Below are 23,664 nucleotides of genomic sequence, written 5' to 3'. Positions count from 1 at the left end.
TCAAATAAACAATATAACCTTATACATAAATAACTAGAAAAAGAAGAAAAAACAAAGTCCAATGTGAGTAGAAGGAAGAAAATAAAAATTAGAGCAGAAATAAATAAAATAGAGACTAAAAAGACAATAGAAAAAGATCAAAGACCTGGTTCTTTGAAAAGATGAACAAAATGACCAAACCTCTAGCTAGACACACTAAGAAAAAAAAAGGTGTTAAATAAATAAAATTAAAAACAAAAGAGAAGTTACAATGAAAACCACAGAAATACAAAAGATTATAAGAGACTACTATGAGTAGCTATATACCAACAAATTGGATAACCAAAAAGCAATGGATATAAATTCTTAGAATTATATAACCTTCTAAGACTGAATCATGAAGAAGAAGACTATCCGAATAGACTGATCCCTAGTAAAGAGATTGAAACAGTAATCAAAAACCTTTCAAAAAAACAAAAGTCCAGGACCAGAGGACTTAACTGGTGAATTCTAACAAACATTCAGAGAAGATTTAATACCGTTCCTTCTCAAACTCTCCCAAAAAGTTGAGAAGGGAATAATTTCTAACTCATTCTACAAGGCCAACATTGCTCTGATACCAAAATAAAACAAGATCCACACACAAAAAAAGAAAATTATAGGCCAAAATCGCTCATAACATAGAAAAATCCTCAATAAAAAAGAGCAAATCAAATACAACAATACATTAAAAGATCATACACCATGATCAAATGAGATTTATTCCAGAGATGCAAGGATAGTTCAACCTGCAAAGCAATCAACACAATATACCACATTAACAAAATGAAGGATAATAATATATGTTTCTGTGCTCCTGTGTTAGGGGCATATAGATTAATAAATGTTATGTCTTCTTTTTGGGTTGTCCTCTTTATCATTATATAAAGTTCATTTTTGTCTCTTGTTACATTTTTTAGCTTGTAGCCTATTTGTCTGATATGGGTATGGCTACACCTCCTTTCTTTTGGCTACCGTTTGCTTGGAGTATCATTTTCCAACCCTTTACATTGAGCCTATGTTTGTCTTTAGAATTGAGATGAGTCTTCTGGAGGCAGCATGTAGCTGGGTCTTGTTTTTTAATCCATCTAACCACTTTGTGTCCTTTGATTGGTGAATTCAATCCATTTACATTTAGGGTGATGATTGATATATGAGGACTTGGTACTGCCATTTTATCTTTTCTTCTGGTTTCCCTATATCTCCACTGTTGTTTTTTTTTTTAATATGAATCTTTTTTTGTCCACTCACTAATTCTCTCTTCCATATGATCTGCTCTATTCCCAAACCTTTCTAATGCATTGTTCATCTCATTTATTGAGTTCTTAAGCGCCAGAATTTCTGTTTGGTTCTTTTTTTTTTTTAACACATCAAGCAAGCTGCTTTTTTTTTTATTGTGCAGAACGCTAGCACAGACGCAGCACAAATGCTTGCAGATAAACTGCATTACATTTAGAATAAATATGAAGAGTCCCAATCCTTTCAGCACTTGCAGGTTTAGAGTCAGGCTTAGTCTCATGTGGGTTAAACAAGTCAGTGTCAAATGACCTCTGTGCCCAATAGCATCATTTAAAATGAACGTTTTCTCTACTGTCCACCCACAATTAGGAACCTGCTAGCAACCCTTCTACTTCAAGAGGAGAAAAGAAAGGGCCAGTTTTTAAAGAAAATTGAGTCCATTTTATAAGAGTGTAGTAGTTCGGGTCAGAAACCCATACCTAAAGTAGCACCACAGATTAGATTTACAAACTTAATTCTGGACACGTTCTTTTTACCTTGAGCTGGAAGACACTTAGACCATATTAGATTTGAAAGCCTGTTGGTTCAAATGGGGTAGACCAATTTCGTATCATCCAAGCAACTGAAGGGTAAAATCCTTAAAGGTAAAAAGGGTTTTGCTTTTCCCCCCTTATAAAACACAAATGGGCAGTACAGTAAGAGAGTTATCTAGTTGTACATTAAAACTGCTTTGTACATCTCTGCTCCAAACAGCCACAAACATGGTCCTTTGTAAATGACTGCCCACCCATGCCTGGAACAACTTTCCAAAACTGGGGATGACTGTAGCTTCGTCCCCCGGCCCAGGCAGCAGTTCGTTTGTGACTGAGTCCCCTGCTCTCCAGTCACTACTGGGCCTGAGAATTGGTGGCGAGTGGTCATCAGCATCCAGGTCTCTGTGACAATCAGGTCTCTGGTGACTTGAAAGGCAGCAATGAGGGAACTCAGCTGAATCTTCTCATTGGTGCCAACAGACAGTCTGTACTCAATGTCTGCCATTTTGGCCAATAAATGTATTCTAACTGAAGATGGAAAGTCAACTCTGTGCACGAACAGGTGTATCTCCGTCAGTATGTCATGTAATGCCAACCCCTTCAGAGTCTTCAACTCCATGATATTCCTGTAGGCCATGATGAAGTCTTGATTCAACATCCAGTCCAGAATGTTGGCAATGTCTGACTTGAGCGGGTGCCCCATGCAGGTGTAGACAGTCTCCTCTGTCACCTTCCCAAAGGCCATGTTGGTGCTCTGCAAGATGTTCGGAGCCCTTCGCATGTCTCCACTGGAAAGAGTTACAAGCACTTTCATCCCATCTTCACTTATGTCAAATTTCTCTTCTCCTACGACATGTTCCAGGTGGGGAACCATGAGTTCGGGAGTCAGGGGACCGAATAGGAACCTTGTACACCAGGACTGCAAGGCAGGGATGATCTTTGACAGATAGTTACAGATGAGGCAAAATCTGGTATTTTCAGTAAATTTCTCAATGACAGATAGTTACAGATGAGGCAAAATCTGGTATTTTCAGTAAATTTCTCAATGACAGATAGTTACAGATGAGGCAAAATCTGGTATTTTCAGTAAATTTCTCAATCACTCTCCGCAAGGCGTTCTGGGCATCCTGAGTCATGGCTTCAGCTTCATCCAAGATCACTAGCTTAAAGCCTTTCTTAAATATTGTCCTTGGGCTAGCAAAGCTCAGGATTGGTCCCCGAACCATATCTATTCCTCAGTCGTCTGAAGCATTCAGCTCCAAGACCATGGAGCCAAACTCCTTATCTTTGTACAGCTGTTTAGCACAGGCCAGGATGGTGGATGTCTTTCCTGTCCCTGGAGGACCATAGAGAAGGAGGTGCGGGAGGCAGTCCTCACTGATAAACTTCTGAATGGTACTCGAGATGTCCTGATGAGAAATGAGATCATCTAGTGTCTGAGGCCGGTATTTTTCAACCCAGGGCAGGTTCATGATCTTGGTCGCCTTCGGGCTGCTGCTGCTACTGCTTGTGCACTGAGGTCTCCGTGATGGGATGATGAAGGTGTTCGGGCCCGGTGGGCTTCTCTTGTCCCCCAGGGACCTGCACCACGACCTGCCGCAACCGGACCCCAGGACCCTCGCACTTAGAGATCCTGTTTGGTTCTTTTTTAGAGTTTTAGTCTCTTTGGGAAAGTAGTCCTTCTGTTCGTGGGTTTTATTCCTGAGCTCATTGAATTGCTTTCTAAGTTTTCTTGCAGCTCACTGAGTTTCTTCATGACAGCTGCTTTGAATTCTCTATCAGTTAGATCATAGCCTGCTGTGACTTAAAGTTTGGTTTCTGGATAATTGTATTTGTTTTGTGATACTGTGTTACCATGGTTTTTCATGGTGCTTGATGAGTTGTTCCTTTACCAGTGAATCTGAAGTAGTAAACACCTCTCTTGTTTAGGTAAAGCTTTGTTTACTTTGATTCTAACAGTTCCACAGATTGGTGATTAGAGAACGTTCTTCTGTTTTTCAGTCAGTGCTGCTGATAACACAAGTTTTTGGTTTTTTCTTACCTGAGATGCCTCTGGCTATATTTCAGAATCGGCACTTTCCACCCTCCACTGCTTCTACCAGAATTGTCACTGGTGCCCTTGTCATTGCTGCTTATGCCTCTGGGGTCACTGGTGGCTTGCTGATGCCACTGGCATCTTCATGTCCAGTGTCGCTTGGATCATGGGCACTGCTACCATAGCAAGTGATGGGGAGCCAGGGTTGCAAGCAGAGGGTGCCAGAGTCACAGATGCACCTGGAGGTTGCAGGTCCTGCTGCTGCTGCTGCCCAGTTCCCCGTGGCCATGGGCACCACTGCAGCCAGCAAATGAGAGTCACGTGCACCACCTCTGCTGCGGCTACCAAGTTTTCTGGAGGGCAGGATTGTGGGCACCACCTCTACTGTTCCCTGATTCTACTTCCTCTATGTATTCCAATCTACCCACCTTCAGATGTACAAAACATGTGGATCTCTCTGGACTCTTGCTGTCTTGGGCAGAGGAACATTTGTTGAGTTATGGATGTTTTACTAGTTGTAGATCGAAGGGGAGAGACAAAAGGAGTGTCTCACACCACTATGATCCTGACATCATTCTAGGGATATCATTAGAATTCTGCCTACTACGAGAATTTAAATGCTTCAGACCCCAGACTCTTAAATCTTTAACTCCCAGCTAAGAGAATCTATATTGCTCCCCTAGCTAGCACTGTAGCCTATAATCTTTGTCATTATTGTACCTTCCCTTGACTCACTCAAATGTTCCCTCCTTAGGAAAGGAATTTAGCCGTAGCCCTGGATGGACCAAAAGGCCACACAGATGATGACTATGAAGACCCGGAGCTTCATGTGGTAGAAGCATGGAAATCAGTGAAAATTTTACCAGCCAAGCCTATAAAGGAATCTGAATATGCAGGTAACATTTGAGGCCTGAAATCTGAAAATGCACATCCATGCTGCAATATTGCATAGTCACGAAAGCTGCAGATTCTGATTTTAAAAACTCTAGGTTAAAATCCTGCCTCCATGGCTTAATAGCTACGTGACCTTGAGCAAGTGTCTAAAAATTATTTTCTCCATCTGAAAATAGGGTTCATAATAAGCAAACTTACCCCCAGAGAGTTTTTTTGAAGATTACATGTATGATGAATGTTGCGTTCTCACCAGCCGACTTGGCACAGAGTTAGAGCTCTGTGACTATTGGTTACTAGTTTTATGATGCCCCTCTTGAGTCCTGGAAACGGCTGAGCAGCATGGCAGAAGACTGACAGACAGGAATGTGGGTAACATCCCTGTTAAGACACAATTTACATGGAGGAGATTAGAGTAAAAGGAAAGATTTTTTAATAGCTGACATGTTTTGCCAGTAACCAGCATATGAGTAGCACTAGGGCATGGCAGCAAAGCCAAGCTTTTTAAGAGAAAGAAGACCTTATTTAAAATCCATCTTTGCCTCTTTCTAACTGGGGTGCTTTGGGCAGCTTCAGCAAGTTCTCTGAACCTTAGGTAAAACACACTGCTGTAAGGGAAAAGAGAAAGCATTTATGATTTCTGAGAGCCTGACCTACTGAAATGAATCTACTGGGGAGAATCACCTTGTAAATAATGATATTCCTTTTTTCATCTACTCAACAAGCATTTACTGAGTTTCTATAGTGTGCCAATTATCATGTTGAGATTGGTCAAGTGACATAAAGATAAAGCATAATCCATGTTCTCAGGAAGGTCACAATCTAATGGCAGAAACAGACAGATAAACAGATAAGTATGAAGTTAAGTAGATAACGTATATAATTATGTTAAGTATATGCTGAGTATATTATATATAATGTGTGTGTGTGTGTGTATATATATATATATATGTGTGTGTGTATATGAAGTATATAACATAGAAAAGAGAGCCGGGGTGGTGTGCAGGTGGGTGGGGTCTAGGAAGATTTTCGAAGGGCATGACACAGCCCAAGCCTTGAAGGATGGATAAGAGAATGAAGACTGTTCAGGTTCAGACTTTGGTGTTTATGTGTATGGACCAAGAGGAGTGATTGCTCCTCTCTGAGCCTCAGTCTCTTCATCTGTTAAGTGGAAGTAGAATGACTTGCCTCATACCTATATTGTAATGATTCAATGACTTTGTAGATGTCCAAACAGTTTATAAATTATAATGTGCTGAGTCATGTAAAGTATGACTTTAATTTTTTTCTTTTCACAGATACACGCTATTTCAAGGGTGTGATGGACACACCCCTTTCCTTGGACTTCGAGACCTCTATCCCCACAGATGGGCAAACCCGGATGAGGCTGGAAGAAGTGAGTAAAGGCTGGACGGTGTGAACCAAACACATGTGGGGCACTTCCTAGCAGCCAAGAGTTTCCCGATCTCGAATTCCCAAGGCATCTTGTTTGGTGATGAGCAGGTCAAGCTCAGTGAGGTGCAGGGGGATTCGACTGGTGGAATCATGGTCCTATAGAATAAGCACCTAGAAGAGGGGAGAACTAACATTTGTTGGAGATTTTCTGTGAGCCAGGCATCAGGCTAAGGACTTTCACCTGCATCTCATCTAATGCTCATCCTGTTCTCTGGAAGCAGAATTTCAACTCAAATCTCTTTGATGATAACATATCATTTTGCCCAGATTTTAGGCCCAATGATTCCAACTGCTAATTATGTGGTAATAAGTACCGTCAGCCCTCCATATCTGCCAGTTCCCCATCTGCAGATTCAACCAAAGATTAAAAACAAATTTCCATAAGTTTCCAAAAAGCATAACTTGAACTTACCACATGCCAGCAACTATTTACAAAGTAGTTACATTGTATTTACAACTATTTACATATCATTTACATTGTATAAGGTATTGTAAGTAGAGATGATTCAGCCAATCAAGGATTGTATAGTACTGTAGTATATAGTGAAAAAAAAATCGGAGTACAAGTGGACCCACACAGTTCAAACCCATGTTGTTCAAGGGTCAACTATATACAGGAGGATGTGCTTAGGTTATTTCCAAATACGATGCCATTTCATATAAAGGACTTGAGCATCCACAGATTTTACATTCGTGGGGATTCCTGGAGCAAATCCCCTATAGACACCAAGGGACGACTATAAGACAAACAACTTCTCTGAGCCTCTTTGTAAGCCCATCTACAAAACAGGAATAAAAATCTCTGCCATGCTTACTTCAAAAGCTGCTGAGACCACAAAAGATAATCTTATGAAAATGTCTTACAAATGCAAATGCTCTAAACACATGTAGATTTTTATTTTTAATAACACTTTTACTAATGTTCAATTTTCTTAATGCAGAAACGCATAAAATACAAATTGATCATCCCTGGGGTTACAGGGCCATCAGTCATAACATTTGGGTATATTTCACGTCAATGTTTTCCATGCTGATGTATTTCATGCAGGGGAGTCCCTATTGGATGGTACATACCCAGATTTCTTTCCTTTTCACATTAAGTTTCAGCCGTAAAACAATTTTCCATGTGATAAAACAAGCATTAATAAGCCTAATCTTTATAGATACATCACTCCCCATTATACAATTTTTCATTATTTTACTTAACCATTGAGTGAAAACATTTGAAAGGCTTTTGGTTCATATCGTAAAATTTCTTCCTGAAAAATCATTTCAATTTACCAACCCCCCCCCAGAAACCCTATATTGAAATTTCCGCCTCATAGAATTCTCACCAAAACTGGGTATTACATTTTTAATTATATTTTTTTTAAAAAAAAAAGAGATTTCACTGTTCTTTTTTAAAATTTGTATCACATTTATTAGTGAGTGTGAACATGCCTTTGAATATTTATAACACCTTCTTCCTTGTGCATTACCTGTTCAAACTCTTTACCTATTTAACTTGAGGGTTAAATATTGACAAGAAAAGGAAACTACAAATTTAATGTCATTCACACAGAACACAGCCAATAGAGATTGGGAGAGCAAGATGAGGGATGAAATAGTGAACATTTCCTCTTTACACAGATGCCAAGCTAAACACTTTAATCATTCACTCGACAAATTCATTCAAGAAATATATGTTGGGTGCCTGCCATGGACTAGACACAATTATAGGCTCTGGTATGCATCCGTAAACCACCAAGGCCCTGCTCTCATGAAACTTACATCTAGTGGGAGGAGACCTGTGATAAATAAATAGATAAATAATAGATACAAAGACAATGTGTCAAGTGATGAGTGCTTCTGAAAAAATAATGAAAGCAGGGCAGTCAGGGAAGGTCTTTTGGAGACTAGATGGGAATGAATGAATGAATGACATTTAATCCTTAAAACAACCTTGCAAAATGAACATTATAATTCCCGTTTTATTGGCTCCAACTTTATGAGCTCTGTCTCTTTCGGCCAGTTACTTACCCTCTCTGAGACTTTACTGTCTTAGCTATAAAATCTCGTAGCTTTTATGAGAACACATACAGAGTACAGTGTCTGGCACAAAGCAATCAGTAACTAGATAACACCTCCATGAGGACAGGGACCACTTTAGCCCCAGCACCTAGCTCAGTGCCTTTCTGTAAGAGGTTCTCAATAGATACTGGTTAAATGGATGGATATTAACAAATAAACACACTCTCAACCATTTCAGCGGAACCTTGAAATATGAATAGCTTGAAATGTTAATAGAAGAAGGGACCCAGTCTTCTTTCCCAGTTCTGTTTCTATTTACATAGACCCTTTTTCCAGTCTGTCCTTCACAGTTGTCACGTGAATACTTGCTACTATCCTTGAGATGTGCAACTGCGGCAGCCCCACAGGGGACTGTCTGACAGGAAGGAGGACGTTTCAGGGCTCTCATCACTATAACATGAAGCATATTCAGGGAACAATAGGAATTTTAGAGTCATTGGGCCAAAGACTAAAGACACAAGTTCTTGTCTGGTTATAAAGAGTAGAAAATTCTGACCTAAAAAGTTAAGCTTTTCTTTCCCTAAAAATCACTGATATCCCTCTTTGCATGTAAATAAACCTTCCTGAGATGAATGTTTTTTTAAAAAAAAACAATAATTCTTATTTGATTTCTCATTTGATTTTATTTTAAAAAAAGTATGCCAAAACTTGTCTCCATTCATATTACTTTATATACTTTCATATTATTTTTGTAGCTTTCTGTTACAAATTTCTTCTTTTAGCTAGATCACTTTGCAAGTGGAAGTATAATCTCAATATATTAAGTCAAGTGAAATCTTGTGAGAAAAAGGATATGGGAGACTTGAGCACAATTTTGGCCTGGAGGGAAGTTTTCTTGTAAATTAATTAAATAAAGATTTGGCCTTAATTTAGATAAAAAAGGGAGTACTGCTTTTATAATCAGTGTTTGAATAATCAAGTTTTTATGGTAAGCCGATTTATTTTTATTATACCCTCATCCTCTGGAGTTAGTTCTAATTAGTTCTGCGCATTTATGTTGAGATTAAACTATCTGAGAAATGGATCTTCAACAGTCCTTAGAGGGGCTAGTTCTTATGTCGACTCCCTAGACTGGTTACAACTGTCTTAAACCACTAAACCACTGCCCATCTTTTCATTTACTGAGGACTCGCTGTGTACGAAGCCCTGTGCTCAACAACGAGGATTAAAAAAAAAAAAAAAAAAAAAAAAAAAAGAGCCAGTGCCCACAGCCTAGTGGAGGAGGCATTGCCCCAAAGTGGCAGTTTTGATGTAATACCAAGTGTTGAGACAGAAGTGACACAGGGCACAAAGAGCAGGGAGCTGCATCACTTAGCTCAGCCAGAGGCTTTTAAGAAGGCTTCTGGAAGAAGCAATGCAAAGCAGTGTTGGACATCCGTAGCACATTGCTTTGTAATCAGTGGTTCTCATCTGGGACCATTTTGCCCCCTAGTGGTCATTTACGATGCCCAGAGACATTTTTGGTTGTCAAGACTTGGGGAGTTCTCCAGACACCTACTGGGTGGAGGGCAGGGATGCCACTAAGTATACTGCAAATGCACAGGGCAGCCCCCCCCCCACCGCTCCCCAGCAAAGAATTATCCAGCCCCAACTCTCAATGATGCTGGGGTTGAAAAACTTCTCTTATAATTAAACCTGTGTTATAATACGTTGTAAACTCAGAACTGCTTGCATATCTGAGTCTTCCTTTAGCATCCAAGCTCTTATTCCTCTTTTTTCCCTCATTATCTAGCATTGCTACAGGTATATAGTAAGCATTAGTAAATATTTATTTGATAGAAAATGGGAGTAACCCTAGGGGAGGGGCAGGAAATATTTCTAGGCTTGGGATCCTATGCTAATATCATCAGAGGGTACCTCCCTCTCGAGAAGATGCAATGCAAAGAAACTCTCTCATGTAAAAGATCCAAATGGATCCAAAGACACAAAATGCAGTTTGGCCACCAAAGGGGAAAAGAACAGAAATGCTAAGGAAACCCCATCCCTAAAGCCCTAATCATGCAGGGCCCAACTGAGACAGAGACAATGGAGAACCTCTCCTACCCCCAGGCTAGCAATGGCAGGCGGGCAGGAGCATTGGGAGAGACCCCCTCCGCAGGAAAGGTGCACAGGGAAGGCCAAACGTTGAGGATGCAACAAGAACTTTGCAAAAACCCTCCAGCACACCAGCCTCCATAGGGTCACCCTGGAGGAATTGGAAGCTGATGGGTGATGAAGGCCACCATAGCAACAGCAAACCCAAACCATGCTCAATTCTTGACTAACTTGGCCAGCAGAAGAGCTACAGCCTTTCCAAGCATAAGTAAGGTGATTCAATGTTCCACAGAGGAAAGAGGTGGATATTGAACATCAAGACATAAGGGGTAACAGGGGTTCAATGACCCTTCCTCCCCATCTGCCTCGGCCACCTCAGCTTGGCACCAATAAAGTGTAACACTAAGACTCTGTATTAGTCAGGGTTTTCTAGCAACATAGGCGGTAGATGGATGATAGATAGATGAGAGAGAGAGAGAGATGATAGATAGATGATGATAGATAGATGATAGATGATAGATGATAGATAGATAGATAGATGATAGGTAGATAGATAGATGATAGATGATAGGTAGATGATAGATGATAGATAGATAGGTAGATAGATAGATAGATAGATAGATGATAGATAGATAGATAGGTAGATAGATAGATAGATAGATAGATAGATTGATAGATAGATAGATATAGATAGATAGATAGATGATAGATAGGATATGATAGAAAGATACAAACATATACACATATACAGTCATAGACACATACACATATACACATATATATAAATTACTGACTATGGAAGCTCGGTCCCACAATCTGCCATCTGAAAGCTGGAGACCCAGGAAAGCCAGTGGCATAAGTTTCAGCCTGAGTCCAAAGGCCTGAGCACCAAGAGAACCACAGACGTAAATCTCAGTCATCGAGGGCAGGAGAAGACCGACGTTCCAGCTCAACCGTCAGGCAGAGAGATCAAATTCTCCTTTTCTCTGCCTTTTTATTCTATTCAGACCCCCAATGGACTGAATGATGTCTACTGGCATTGGGGAGGGCTATCTGCCTTACTCAGTCTATTGATCCAAATTCTAATCTCATCTGGAATCACTTTCACAGACACACCCAGAAATAATGTTTAACCAAATATCTGGATACCCTGTGACCCTGTCAATTTGACACATAAAACTAACCATTGTAGACCCCAATACTGACCTAGGCTTAAAGGCTTTCGAAGGCATCAGGCATCCTTAGGATGTCTCTATCATCTTCTTCAATCTCACGTCTAATGATTATACAGCCAGCCCTTAATAGTTCAGCAGTGCCTTTAATACTATTACTAATGACAGCAACAATTATTCAGCTTGATTGGTGTCATTTCCTGCTCTAGGCACATCGCCTGTCTCACATAGTCCTGCCACCCTTGTGAGGTATCAGTTCTTTTGTTACCTCCATTTCACAGATGAGGAAACTGAGGCTTAGAAGGTTAAACGACTGGCCACATTCTCATAGCCAGCCTGTGATGGAGGTGAAATCCCAATACGGGCATCCACACGAGGCCACACTCTGATCTGCCTGCTCCATCACTTTCGCGGACTTGATCATGTATGTTGATCTTCACAATATCTCAGTGACATGAATTGACTAAATATTTTCCCTATTAAAAAGGTGAAAAATCTAAGGCTCATAATATGTTTAAAAGCCTTTCTAAAGTTTCATGGCAGTAAGAGGCAAGATTGGATCTCAAACCAAGTATTTTTATGCCAAATTAGCACCTGAGGCCACTACCCTCATTGCTGGCACAGTGGTACCTGTATTTACATGTATTTACACATCTTGACTGACTGCCAACCATATACATAGGGTGATCTCTAAGAGTGATGAGTCTGGGAACTTATGCTTTTATCCTTGGGAATCATCACATAACAGCTATATACTCAGTGGCAGGTCGTGAGATGGTATAGTCACAATTTAAGACATAATGGTGCCACGTTTTTTTCTACAGGTGGAACAACCCTTTTCCAAGGATATCAGAAGCCAGCATGTTAAAGGTAAAGTCAAATCACAAAGTTTGATACATAAGTATATTTGTATATTTCTGTGCTTCCAAGATCCTCTTGCATTTTTATCTGTGGTCACAGATTTCTTCAACAAAGTTATCTATTGAATTAACCTTCAGGAAATAACTAATTTTAGAAGGATTTTCACATCTTATGCCTTCTTATCACCTTACCTTATTAATGAAGAAATTGGTGGTGAAAAGTCTTATTCCATGTTGTGCAATTTGGGAAAGAAATTGTTTTGAAATATACAGGTTGCATCAAATATATAACTAAGTTATTTCTCTAAGTATATCCCTCTGTAAAATTGCAAGATAGAAATCTAATTTTAAAATGCTGATTAATTAATATGAAAACAGATTTTAAAGCTTGAGGCAAAGCAACTCAATTTGGAGATGAAGATACAGGTAAGAAGCTGAAAGGAAATAATCAATTTCAGTCATGTTAGAAGCACAGATGGAGGCGAGCCAAAGAAATTTAATTGGATCCTATACATTACAGCTTTTCTCATTTCCCCCAATGTCCCCATATTCTCTCACAATGTCCAGTTGGAAAAGATGACAATGCCATGATGTATGTTTCCCAGTAACTGAAACATATCAAATTCCTCTTTTATGTGTCTGATGCTATATTCTATAACATATTATTAACATCACATTTTCTTTAACGGGAAAGTGTAATAGGGTCCTCAGAGGAAACAGGTGGCACACCCAAATTAGGATAATTTAAGGAGATTTATTTACAAAGAAACTATTGACTAAGGTTTGTGAGGTGTAGGGGAAGAATGAGGGATGATGCAGGAACTGGGGCCAACAGCAGTGGTGCCGTCACCACCCCTAAGCCCAAAGGGATGAGCGGACAGCTACAGAAAACCAAAAGGAGCTGACCGCCTTGAAAGGAGCAGTAACCATTGGTTGAGGAACACCCCAGCACATGTGGACCTCTCAGGGTGGGAGTCAAGGGAATACATGCCCCAACCTCCCTCTCCAACTTTCCTCTGATCTCCTGCTGGCACTTCCCAATGGCTGAACCCAACCAGAAACCACGGGGCAAGGTAGCCCGCATTCACTGGTTGGTCGCCCAGGATGGAGAGTGGGGTAGAGCAGAGTGGACAAGATGGACAGTGGACTTGGAGGTGCAAAGGGAAAATACCCACAAAGGCAAGCAAGGTGCAAGGAGCGTGGTAAGGCACCTAACCTTTCTGAGTCTTACTTTCCTCCTCTTGAAATGTGAAGCGGGCAGGGCTTTTATGACTCTTCAATTTAGTTGAATTAGCAGAGAGGCAGGAAACAAGAGCTGTTCCCTCCTCCATCTCTCCTCTCCATCCTGTATAGCCTGACAGATCCCTGTCTATCTTCCCTCTAGACCACTCCTAAACCCCTCAAAATAGGGGAGCTTTCCTACCAGTGCCTCTTTAGTCCTTAAACATGGAAATGCCTTTGATGTACACAGCACTTGATTCAGAGCTTTTCTCCGCTAACTGATGTATTTTAGTCCTTAGAAGACCACATGAATTATGTAGAGGAAGTTTTTTCATGCCTCTTAACAGAGAAAGGGACCAGAGCACAGAGGCCTCCCAGAGCAGACATAATCATTTGATATATAAATGTCCTAGGTCCTTATAGAACCATCACGGGCATTTATTGAGAAGTGAGTCCTAGGGAGAAAGCAGACAAGAAATGAATTTCAAAATTCCCCTCTTTTTTCAGTAGTTCACTGTAGACATGCACCTTCATTTCTTTGATTGCAGAATCTTCTTTGACCACTATTCTACACATATCAATATGTCTGTGTAACTATCAAGATGGTTCTAATGCTAATTCCACCATATGCAAGGGGACAGTTCCCCCACACACACCAGCAAGCAATTTTCTGGACACCAGCTGGGTGTCCTGCAACTGAACCCAATTCTGACACTATCTACCCAAAGATAGCACCAAATTCCGCAAGTTAAGGGCTCAGTCCTACAAGACTGTACTCACCACCACTTCAGATGCCAGCCACAAGCCCAGACTGTCACCTGTGCTTCTCTAGATTGGAGGTTCCAACCACTCCCTCCTTAGGTTTGGTTAGTTTGTTAGAGTGGCTCACAGAACTCAGAGAAACCTTTTACTTATTAAAGTAGCAGTGTATTGTAAAATGATGTAACTCAGGAACAGGCAGAAGGAAGAGGCATATAAGGGGAGGTCTGGGGAAAGGGCAGAAGCTTCCATACTTCCTGAATCTCCCTGTGTTCACCAACCCAGAAGCTCTCAAACTCCAAACTTGTAGGGTTTTATAGAGGCTTCATTACATAGGCACGGTTGATTCAATCATTGGCCATTGTGGATTGAATTCAGTTCAAGCCACTCTCCTCTCCCCAGGGTGAGGATTAAAGGGTAGATGTGGGGAAATGTAAGTTCCAACCCTCTAATCACGTGGTTGGCTATGCACCACTGGCAACCAGCCCCCATCCTTAGGTGGGGTCCAAAAGTTACCTCCTTAACAAAACGAAAGACACCTGGATAGCTCTCTTCACTTATGAAATTCCAAGGGATTGAGCTCTGTGCCAGACCGAGGGGCAAAGACTAAGTACATATTTCTCATTATAAATCCGATAGCACCACTATTCATCCGTATATTCATCTACACGTTACCTCAGCTCACAAACATTTGGAGTAGTTAACGAAAACTTGCATGGTAAAACAGAAGGAAAAAATTTTTAATCACAGGAAATATCTACATAGACTCTAAGACTAAGGTAAAGATAAAATTCCAGATCTTCGGGCACACATCACAACATTCTTTTTTGTTGTTGTTGTTGTTGACTGCTCTGGGTCTCTGTTACAGTGCCCTAGGGTGTGCAGGCTTCAGTAGTTACAGCACATGGGCTCAGTAGTTGTGGTGCACGGGCTTAGCTGCTCTGCGGCATGTGGGATCTTCCTGACCCAGGGATCGAACCTGTGTCCCCTGCATCAGCAGGCAGATTCTTAACCACTGCGCCACCAGGGAAGTCCACTACCTTCTATTAAAATTAAACTACTAGTCTGCCTCTGAACTTCCCAATAATCCAAACAAAAATGGGATGATGATTTTTATGTGAAATTAATTACCCAAAATTAAAAAAAAGAGCAAAGTAATTCCCCAAGGAGTGCAAGAAAGGCACACCTTTCAGAGTTACTACTGCTGTCAACTTTACAAGGGTTGTTGGCTGATATCCGGGTACCATGGCTATAAAATATGACTTTTGAAAAAGTAGACAGCAGTGTAAACTGAAGTCATAACTGCAGAGAGGACCTCAGTGAAAGCAAGGCTCACAGAAGTTGAGCTTGTAGGTGGCATGGAAAACTTCCTCAATAAGGGTTATTTCTTTATGTCTTCTCTTCCTGCACTTCCATAATTGATGGTTTTGTATTACCACATGGAGCTCTAAGGTACTGTACAGAGGAAGGAGCTGAAAAGGAGAAAAGTAACATGAATACCCCCATTTTTTGGATCAGGCATCGTGCTGGAAAATATGTGAATGATTTATGGGTTTATTACAAAATTCTGTCTTTTTGATGCAAACACATTCTCAGATAATTGATTCATCCTCACAAAATGTCATAGAGAAAAACATATTGGGTGGTTCAGTAACGGCAGAATTTTATGGTGATATTTTTCATCAAGTTGAGCAGTTATAGATTTATGTTAATGTACATTTCATATTATTTTTCTTGAAATCATATTCTGACATTATCTGGAAACTGTCAGATTTCAAGAACTTATCTTCCCTGAAGCTTGGCTTTTTTTTTCTTCTTTCATTTCTGATAATGGGTAAAAGTTTATTTATAGGCAAAGTATTTATATAGCATAAGTTGTTTGTACTGAACCATTAATTAGCATTAACCACAGATGCACAAGAAATTGTCTGTTTTCAGGTGAGGATAGCAGTAATATTCTAAAAGGGTGTGGCTTAGCCTCTTAACGCTGAGAATAAAGGAGGCTAAAATGAGTTTCTCTTTGCCTTCCATGTGAATCAAGCACAAACTCTAAACCAATTTCCTTTGAGGTGAAAAGCATACCGTATACAAGGATGAATTTATAACGAAATACAATAAACTGTCCATAATAAGAAAGAGGGAATTATGCATAGATGGCTAAACACATATATCCAGAAACATGAGCTTGGTTGAAAAGAAGAAAAATAGAATTCCACATAATGCCATGAAAAGATTTTTATTGGTTTGCTTTTAGTCGAATTTAGATGCCAAAGAGTTTAGAGTTAATCTGGTTCTACCCTCTCATTTTATGCCAAGAAGCCTAGCAAGAGAAGAGGCTTACTCAAGGTCACAGAGAATGCAGTCCAAGCCTAGACCAGAACCCAAGTTTTATCAACTATAACAATGTTTCCAGGGTTTTACTATGTTGGCTAGTATCTAAAATTTTTCCTGCAAACTCCCCCGTTCTCTGATTTCCCACTCATCCAAACTATGCAATTTTTAGTGCAAAAGACACAAATTGAGGGATGATACTGTCCTCTAGTGGCAGAACACAGCAACACAAAACATTGCAAAAAATGATGGAATTTGCCATCCTGTAGATTATATCCTTAACAAAAATAACAAGCTTTAGGCCACAGACCTAGAAATGATAAGAAATAAATTTAAGATTTTTCTCCTACCATTTTAGATTAAATTTATTTCAGACACAACCAGTGGCTCAAAAGTGATAGAGGTCATGTCCTTATTTGGGTGCGGAAAAAAAAAAAAAAAAAAAAGGAAAAGTGATAGAGGCATTGATACAATATTCAGTTCAAAGCTAATGTTATAAACGTTGTAAAATCACTCATTAATGGAACTACAGGATGGTATTTTGTCTCACTGTCACACAGAGAAAAGGAAAAGGGTTTGATAACTGCTCAATGCAGCAAATACACTTTCCAAAAGAGAAATATAAAGTAGCCACAAAAAGGAGAATTGAAAACAAGGTAGTTACAATATCGTGTGATAACTACCAGGGGAGAAGGACGTTTTTATTCAAAATCACTCTGTGCCAGGGCAACGAGTCCCAGAAGACCTTAGACCGTGAGGAGCCCAGTCTGTTCAGGTCTATACTAAGTGTCGTGTGAACTCGAAAAAGCGTATACATGCTTAACTGCCCCAGCAAAAGAACTGTGAATCCTGGCAAGGATTCACACAGCAAGGGACACTGGGCTGAGGTGTGAGACAGTGACCTCAGAGGAAGTTAACGTTATGTCCAAGATGCAGCAGCAGCTAAAACGTGGTTGCGTGAATGTTGGATTTGGGGACAAGGAGACCTGGGTTCAAATCCCAGGGTTACCACTTTCCAAATGTGAAATCTACAAGGAACTTAACCTCTCCAAGTTTAAGTTTTCATATCTCTGAAAGGGAGGAAATGCACCTACATCGTAAGACATCTGTTTGATTGTTTTAACATTTACTTATTTATTTATTGGCTGTGTTGGGTCTTCGTTGTTGTGCGCGGGCTTTTCTCTAATTGCGAGGAGCGGGGGCTACTCTTCCTTGCGGTGCGCAGGCTTCTCACTGCCGTGGCTTCTCTTGCTGTGGAGCATGGGCTCTAGGCGCTCGGGCTTCAGTAGTTGTGGTGCAGGCTCAGTAGTTGTGGCACATGGGCTTAGTTGTTCCTTGGTGTGTGGGATCTTCCCAGACCGGGGATCGAACCCGTGTCCCCTGCATTGGCAGGCAGATTCTTAACCACTGCTCCACCAGGGAAGTCCCATCTGTCTGTTTTAAAGGTAATAACCAACGCAAATCCTAGGGCATAGTTATTGACCCATGATGGACCCTCAACAAAGGGATACTGAACTGAACTAATGATTTTCAGAATTCTTTCCTCCCTCTTTTACCCTGTGCTGTTCTCCCTACCCTGGAATGTCTTCCTGCCTCTCTGTGTAGGCTGAAACCATCTCATGCCCTATCTACTTTGGTGTGGAGCATACACAATAAATCTGTTACCAATGAATATAAAAATAGGCTCCTCAATCACAAAGACCAAAGCTTACTAAACACGGTTTCCCTACCGCAAAGACATAGCACAGTGCTGAGCACATAGTGGGTGCAGAGGAAACACTAAAGTAACCCTAAGATTTAGCCCAGTTTAATAAAAGTGTATTAGATAAGCATTGCCAGGTGTCATAGGACCACCTAGAGACGAACCTGTGACCCTCAGCCATGCGTTCCCGTTAGGTGGGGGCCTAAGAGGGGCAAGTCAAGAAGCCTGGCTGCTTCTGGCCCTGTCTCTGCGCTGCGAATTCATTAGTGCAAGTTCATGTGCCCGACGCACAGTGAGGCCAAACACACCGAAAGGTCGGAGTTTGGAGCAGAGGACGGTTTGTTGCCAGGCCGTGCAAGGAGATGGAATGGCTCACGCTCTAAAAATCCCCAAATTCCCAGAAGGTTTTCAGCAAAGCATTTTTAAAAGCCAGGTTGGTGGTTGGTGGTTGGGGGTGGGGGGGAGAGGGGGAGGGGTCACAGGGTGTGTAGTCAGCTTGCGCACAGTTCTCTGATTGGCTGATGGTGAAGGAATAAGGGCGGTGACACAGGGTTAACATTATCAGTCCTTAGGCTCCAGGAAGCCTGGGGGCTGTGTGCTCAGGGTCATCAGGTAGTTAACACTTCCATTCACATCTGTAAAACAACACAGGAAATGTGCATCAAATACTGTTATCTAGGTACGTCAGAGGAGATAAAGCAAAGGATATGGGCGAAGGCTTGTCCCAGGAAGGCCCCGTAGGGTCCTGAGCAAGTCATATTCCCTTACTGGCCCTTAATAGCCCATCTGTAGAAATATGGTAGAACACAACAGCCTCTAGCATTTTGTGCATCTGTAGATGCGATCCATTGATATAAATCCACCCACCCCACCTCCCGTGTCATCACCTCTGAAGCCTTAGTCCTTCCCTTCACCCTACCTGCCCACCTGCCCTCCACTCCCTGAGACACACCCAGGTCCTTGGAAAAGATGTCTCCTGGGCTTGTTTAGGAAAGATGCTTCTATCCCACATCTGTCACTAACCCCAAGGTGCAGCTGTTGACATACAGGTTCCTAAGAAATTGCGCTTTCCGACCTTACTGAGGAACTGTTAAAGCTGGCAGATCCCTCCCACATCCTTGGCTTTGCCTATCTTTTTTTTTTTTTTTTTTTTTTTTTTTTATTATTTTATTTTATTTTTTGGGGGGTACACCAGGTTCAATCAACTGTTTTTATACACATATCCCCATATTCCCTCCCTTCCTTGACGCCCCCCCCCCTCGAGTCCCCCCCACCCTCCCTGCCCCAGTCCTCTAAGGCATCTTCCATCCTCGAGTTGGACTCCCTTTGTTATACAACAACTTCCCACTGACTATTTTACAGTTGGTAGTATATATATGTCTGTGCTACTCTCTCGCTTCGTCTCAGTTTCCCCTTCACCCCCCGCCCCCTCCCATACCTCGAGTTCTCCAGTCCATTCTCTGTATCTGCGTCCTTGTTCTTGTCACTGAGTTCATCAGTACCATTTTTAGATTCCGTATATGTGAGTTAGCATACAATATTTGTCCTTCTCTTTCTGACTTACTTCACTCTGTATGACAGATTGTAGTTCTATCCACCTCATGACATATAGCTCCATCTCATCCCTTTTTATAGCTGAGTAATATTCCATTGTATATATATGCCACATCTTCTGTATCCATTCATTTGTTGATGGGCATTTAGGTTGCTTCCATGTCCTGGCTATTGTAAAGAGTGCTGCAATAAACATTATGGTACAAGTTTCTTTTGGGATTATGGTTTTCTTTGGGTATATGCCCAGGAGTGGGATTACTGGATCATATGGTAGTTCTATTTGTAGTTTTTGAAGGAACCTCCAAATTGTTTTCCATAGTGGCTGTACCAACTTACAGTCCCACCAACAGTGCAGGAGAGTTCCCTTTTCTCCACACCCTCTCCAACATTTGTTGTTTCCAGACTTTGTGATGATGGCCATTCTGATTGGTGTGAGGTGATACCTCATTGTGGCTTTGACTTGCATTTCTCTGATGATGAGTGATGTTGAGCATCTTTTCATGTGTTTGTTGGCCATCTGTATGTCTTCTTTGGAGAAATGTCTATTTAGGTCTTCTGCCCATTTGTGGACTGGGTTATTTGCTTTTTTGGTATGAAGCTGCATGAGCTGCTTGTATATTTTGGAGGTTAATCCTTTGTCCGTTGTTTCATAGGCAATTATTTTTTCCCATTCTGAGGGTTGCCTTTTAGTCTTGTTTATGGTTTCTTTTGCTGTGCAAAAGCTTTTAAGTTTCATGAGGTCCCATTCGTTTATTCTTGATTTTATTTCCATGATTCTAGGAGGTGGGTCAAAAAGGATGTTGCTTTGATGTATGTCAAAGAGTGTTCTGCCTATGTTTTCCTCTAGTAGTTTTATAGTGTCTGGCCTTACATGTAGGTCTTTAATCCATTTGGAGTTTATTTTTGTGTATGGTGTTAGGAAGTGTTCTAATTTCATTCTTTTACATGTTGCTGTCCAATTTTCCCAAGAAAGGAAAGAAACCATAAGAAAAATAAATAAAACTAAAAGCTGGTTCTTTGAGAAGATTAACAAAATTGATAAACCATTAGCCAGACTCATCAAGAAAAAAAGGGAGAAGATGCAAATCAACAGAATTAGAAATGAAAAAGGAGAAGTCACAACGGACACCTCAGAAATACAAAACATCATGAGAGACTACTACAAGCAACTATATGCCAATCAATTGGATAACCTGGAAGAAATGGATACATTCTTAGAAAAATACAATCTTCCAAGACTGAACCAGGAAGAAATAGAAACCATGAACAGACCAATCACAAGTACAGAAATTGAGGCAGTGATTAAAAATCTCCCAACACACAAAAGCCCAGGACCAGATGGATTCACAGGCGAATTCTATCAAACATTTCGAGAAGAGTTAACACCTATCCTTCTCAAACTCTTCCAAAATATTGCAGAAGGCGGAGCACTCCCAAACTCATTCTACGAGGCTACCATCACCCTGATACCAAAACCAGGCAAAGATGTCACAAAAAAAGAAAACTACAGACCAATATCACTGATGAATATAGATGCAAAAATCCTCAACAAAATACTAGCTAACAGACTGCAACAGCACATTAAAAAAATCATACACCACGATCAAGTGGGGTTTATCCCTGGGATGCAAGGATTCTTCAATATACGCAAATCAATCAACGTGATACATCATATCAACAAATTGAAGGATAAAAACCATATGATCATTTCAATAGATGCAGAAAAAGCTTTTGACAAAGTTCAACATCCATTTATGATAAAAGCTCTCCAGAAAATGGGCATAGAAGGAAATTACCTCAACATCATAAAAGCCATATATGACAAACCAAAAGCCAACATTGTTCTCAATGGAGAAAAACTGGAAGAATTCCCTCTAAGAACAGGAACAAGACAAGGGTGTCCACTCTCACCACTGTTATTCAACATAGTTTTGGAAGTGTTAGCCACAGCAATCAGAGAAGAAAAAGAAATTAAAGGAATCCAAATTGGAAAAGAAGAAGTAAAATTGTCACTCTTTGCAGATGGCTTTGCCTATCTTAACCCCTCCCCATTCAACCCAAAGAATGGTTTCAGCCATTTACTGCTGGAATTAATTTCTCAAAGTTTCCACAGGCATGGAGAGGTTTCTCAAACAGGCCATGTGAAAAAAGCACTAGCCACTTGGATGGTAAGTTGCGTCTTTGGACGCATCTGCAATTAATCATCCGGACTGTGAAAACCTAATGCTTCCCTTTCATACATTATAAAACTCTTAGACATAATAAATACTGTGACTGAGGCCAGGTTTTATCCAGTTTTGTCCAGAGTCTATGTCTCTAATTACAGAACGTTACACTGATGGTTTGTTTCCACAAGTGTTTGTTGCTTTGTGATGATCATATTTCATAGATAAAGGGTACTGCATACATTTAACACAAATTGAATAGGAGCTAATTGAAAAAGAAATATTATTTTATGTAAGCCTGACCATCCAAGGGACTGTACTTCATTATCTGCGTTTTACAGACCCAGAAACAAGCCCAGAACATTTAAATAATATGCCAAGATTCTTCAGTAAGTGATGGGGGGGATTAAAACCCAACTCTAATGATTTGAAAGATCCCATTTGTGACCACTTTATTGCATCTCTGTCCCTTCTATCGAGAAACAAATTCTTGGATCCTACATATCTTCTTTTCCAACCATTTAAATCACAGATGAGGATACCAAGCTCAGAGAGGCCAAACAACTTGTATTAAGTCACACAGCGCATTAGCAGTAGCACTAAAACCAGATCACAAGCAGTGGTAAATGTGTAATATCCAAATCTCTGAAAAAAGTTACGAGAACAAAGTTGGAAAACTGATGCTACTCAACTTCAAGGCTTACTATAAAGCTGTGGTAATCAAGACAGTGTGGTATTGATGAAAGACTAGAAAAATAGATCAGTGGAACAGAATAGAGAACCCAGAAACAGACCCACCTAGAACCAACTGATTTTTCATAAAGAAGCAAAGGCAATACAATGGAGCAAAAGTAGTCTTCTCCACAAATGGTGCTAAAACAATTGGACATCTACCCGCAAAAAAATAAATCTACATACAGACCTTACACCCTTTGCAAAAATTAACTCAAAATGCATCACAGACCTAAATTAAAAATCAAAACAATAAAACTCACAGAAGATAACATAGAAAACTTAGATAACCTTAGGTATGGTGATGCCTTTTTAGCTGCAACACCAAAGACGTGATCTATGACTGATAAGCTGAACTTGATTAAAGTTTAAAAATGTCTGCTCTGCAAAGGACAATATCAAGGGAAGAAAAAGACAAGCCATAGACTGAGAGAAAATATATTTGCAGTCAACACACCTGATAAAAGACTGTTCTCCAAAACATACAAAGAACTCTTAAAGCTCAACAATAAGAAAACAAACAGCCCAATGGGGGAAAAAAAAAGTGTCAAAGACCTCAACAGAGACCTCACCAAAGAAGTTATACAGATGGCAAATAAGCATTTGAAAAACATGCTCCACATCATATGTCACCAGGGAAATGCAAATTGAAACAATAATGAGATACCGCTATCCATCTATTAAAATAGCCCAAATCAGAACACTGATAACAGCAAATACTAGTGAGGATGTGGAGCAACAGGAACTCTCATACTCTGCTGGTGGGAATGCAAAATAGTACAGCCACTTTGGAAGACAGATTGGCTGTTTCTTACAAAACTAAACATACTCTTACCATACATATGATCCAACAATCACACTCGATATTTACCACGGGAACTGAAATTTTACGT

General features: G+C 40.5%; 1 protein-coding gene and 1 pseudogene across 1 annotated transcript in view; one reads left to right on the top strand and one right to left on the bottom strand.

Annotated features, from left to right (window-relative positions):
- Positions 1-23,664, top strand: part of CLNK (cytokine dependent hematopoietic cell linker) — a 156,149-nt gene that overhangs the window by 74,523 nt on the left and 57,962 nt on the right. The window contains exons 6-8 of the mRNA XM_057704653.1: positions 4,580-4,721; positions 6,015-6,112; positions 12,272-12,317. Coding sequence (XP_057560636.1) covers positions 4,580-4,721; positions 6,015-6,112; positions 12,272-12,317 — 286 coding nt within the window. The remainder of the gene's footprint in view (positions 1-4,579; positions 4,722-6,014; positions 6,113-12,271; positions 12,318-23,664) is intronic.
- LOC130835055 (replication factor C subunit 5-like) lies at positions 1,966-4,114 on the bottom strand (annotated as a pseudogene).

The sequence above is a fragment of the Hippopotamus amphibius genome, chromosome 13, assembly GCF_030028045.1.
Source record: "Hippopotamus amphibius kiboko isolate mHipAmp2 chromosome 13, mHipAmp2.hap2, whole genome shotgun sequence".
In the NCBI taxonomy this organism is placed as follows: Eukaryota; Metazoa; Chordata; class Mammalia; order Artiodactyla; family Hippopotamidae; genus Hippopotamus; species Hippopotamus amphibius.
Note: the sequence above shows the minus strand (reverse complement) of the source record. Positions and strands in the feature narration are given on the sequence as shown.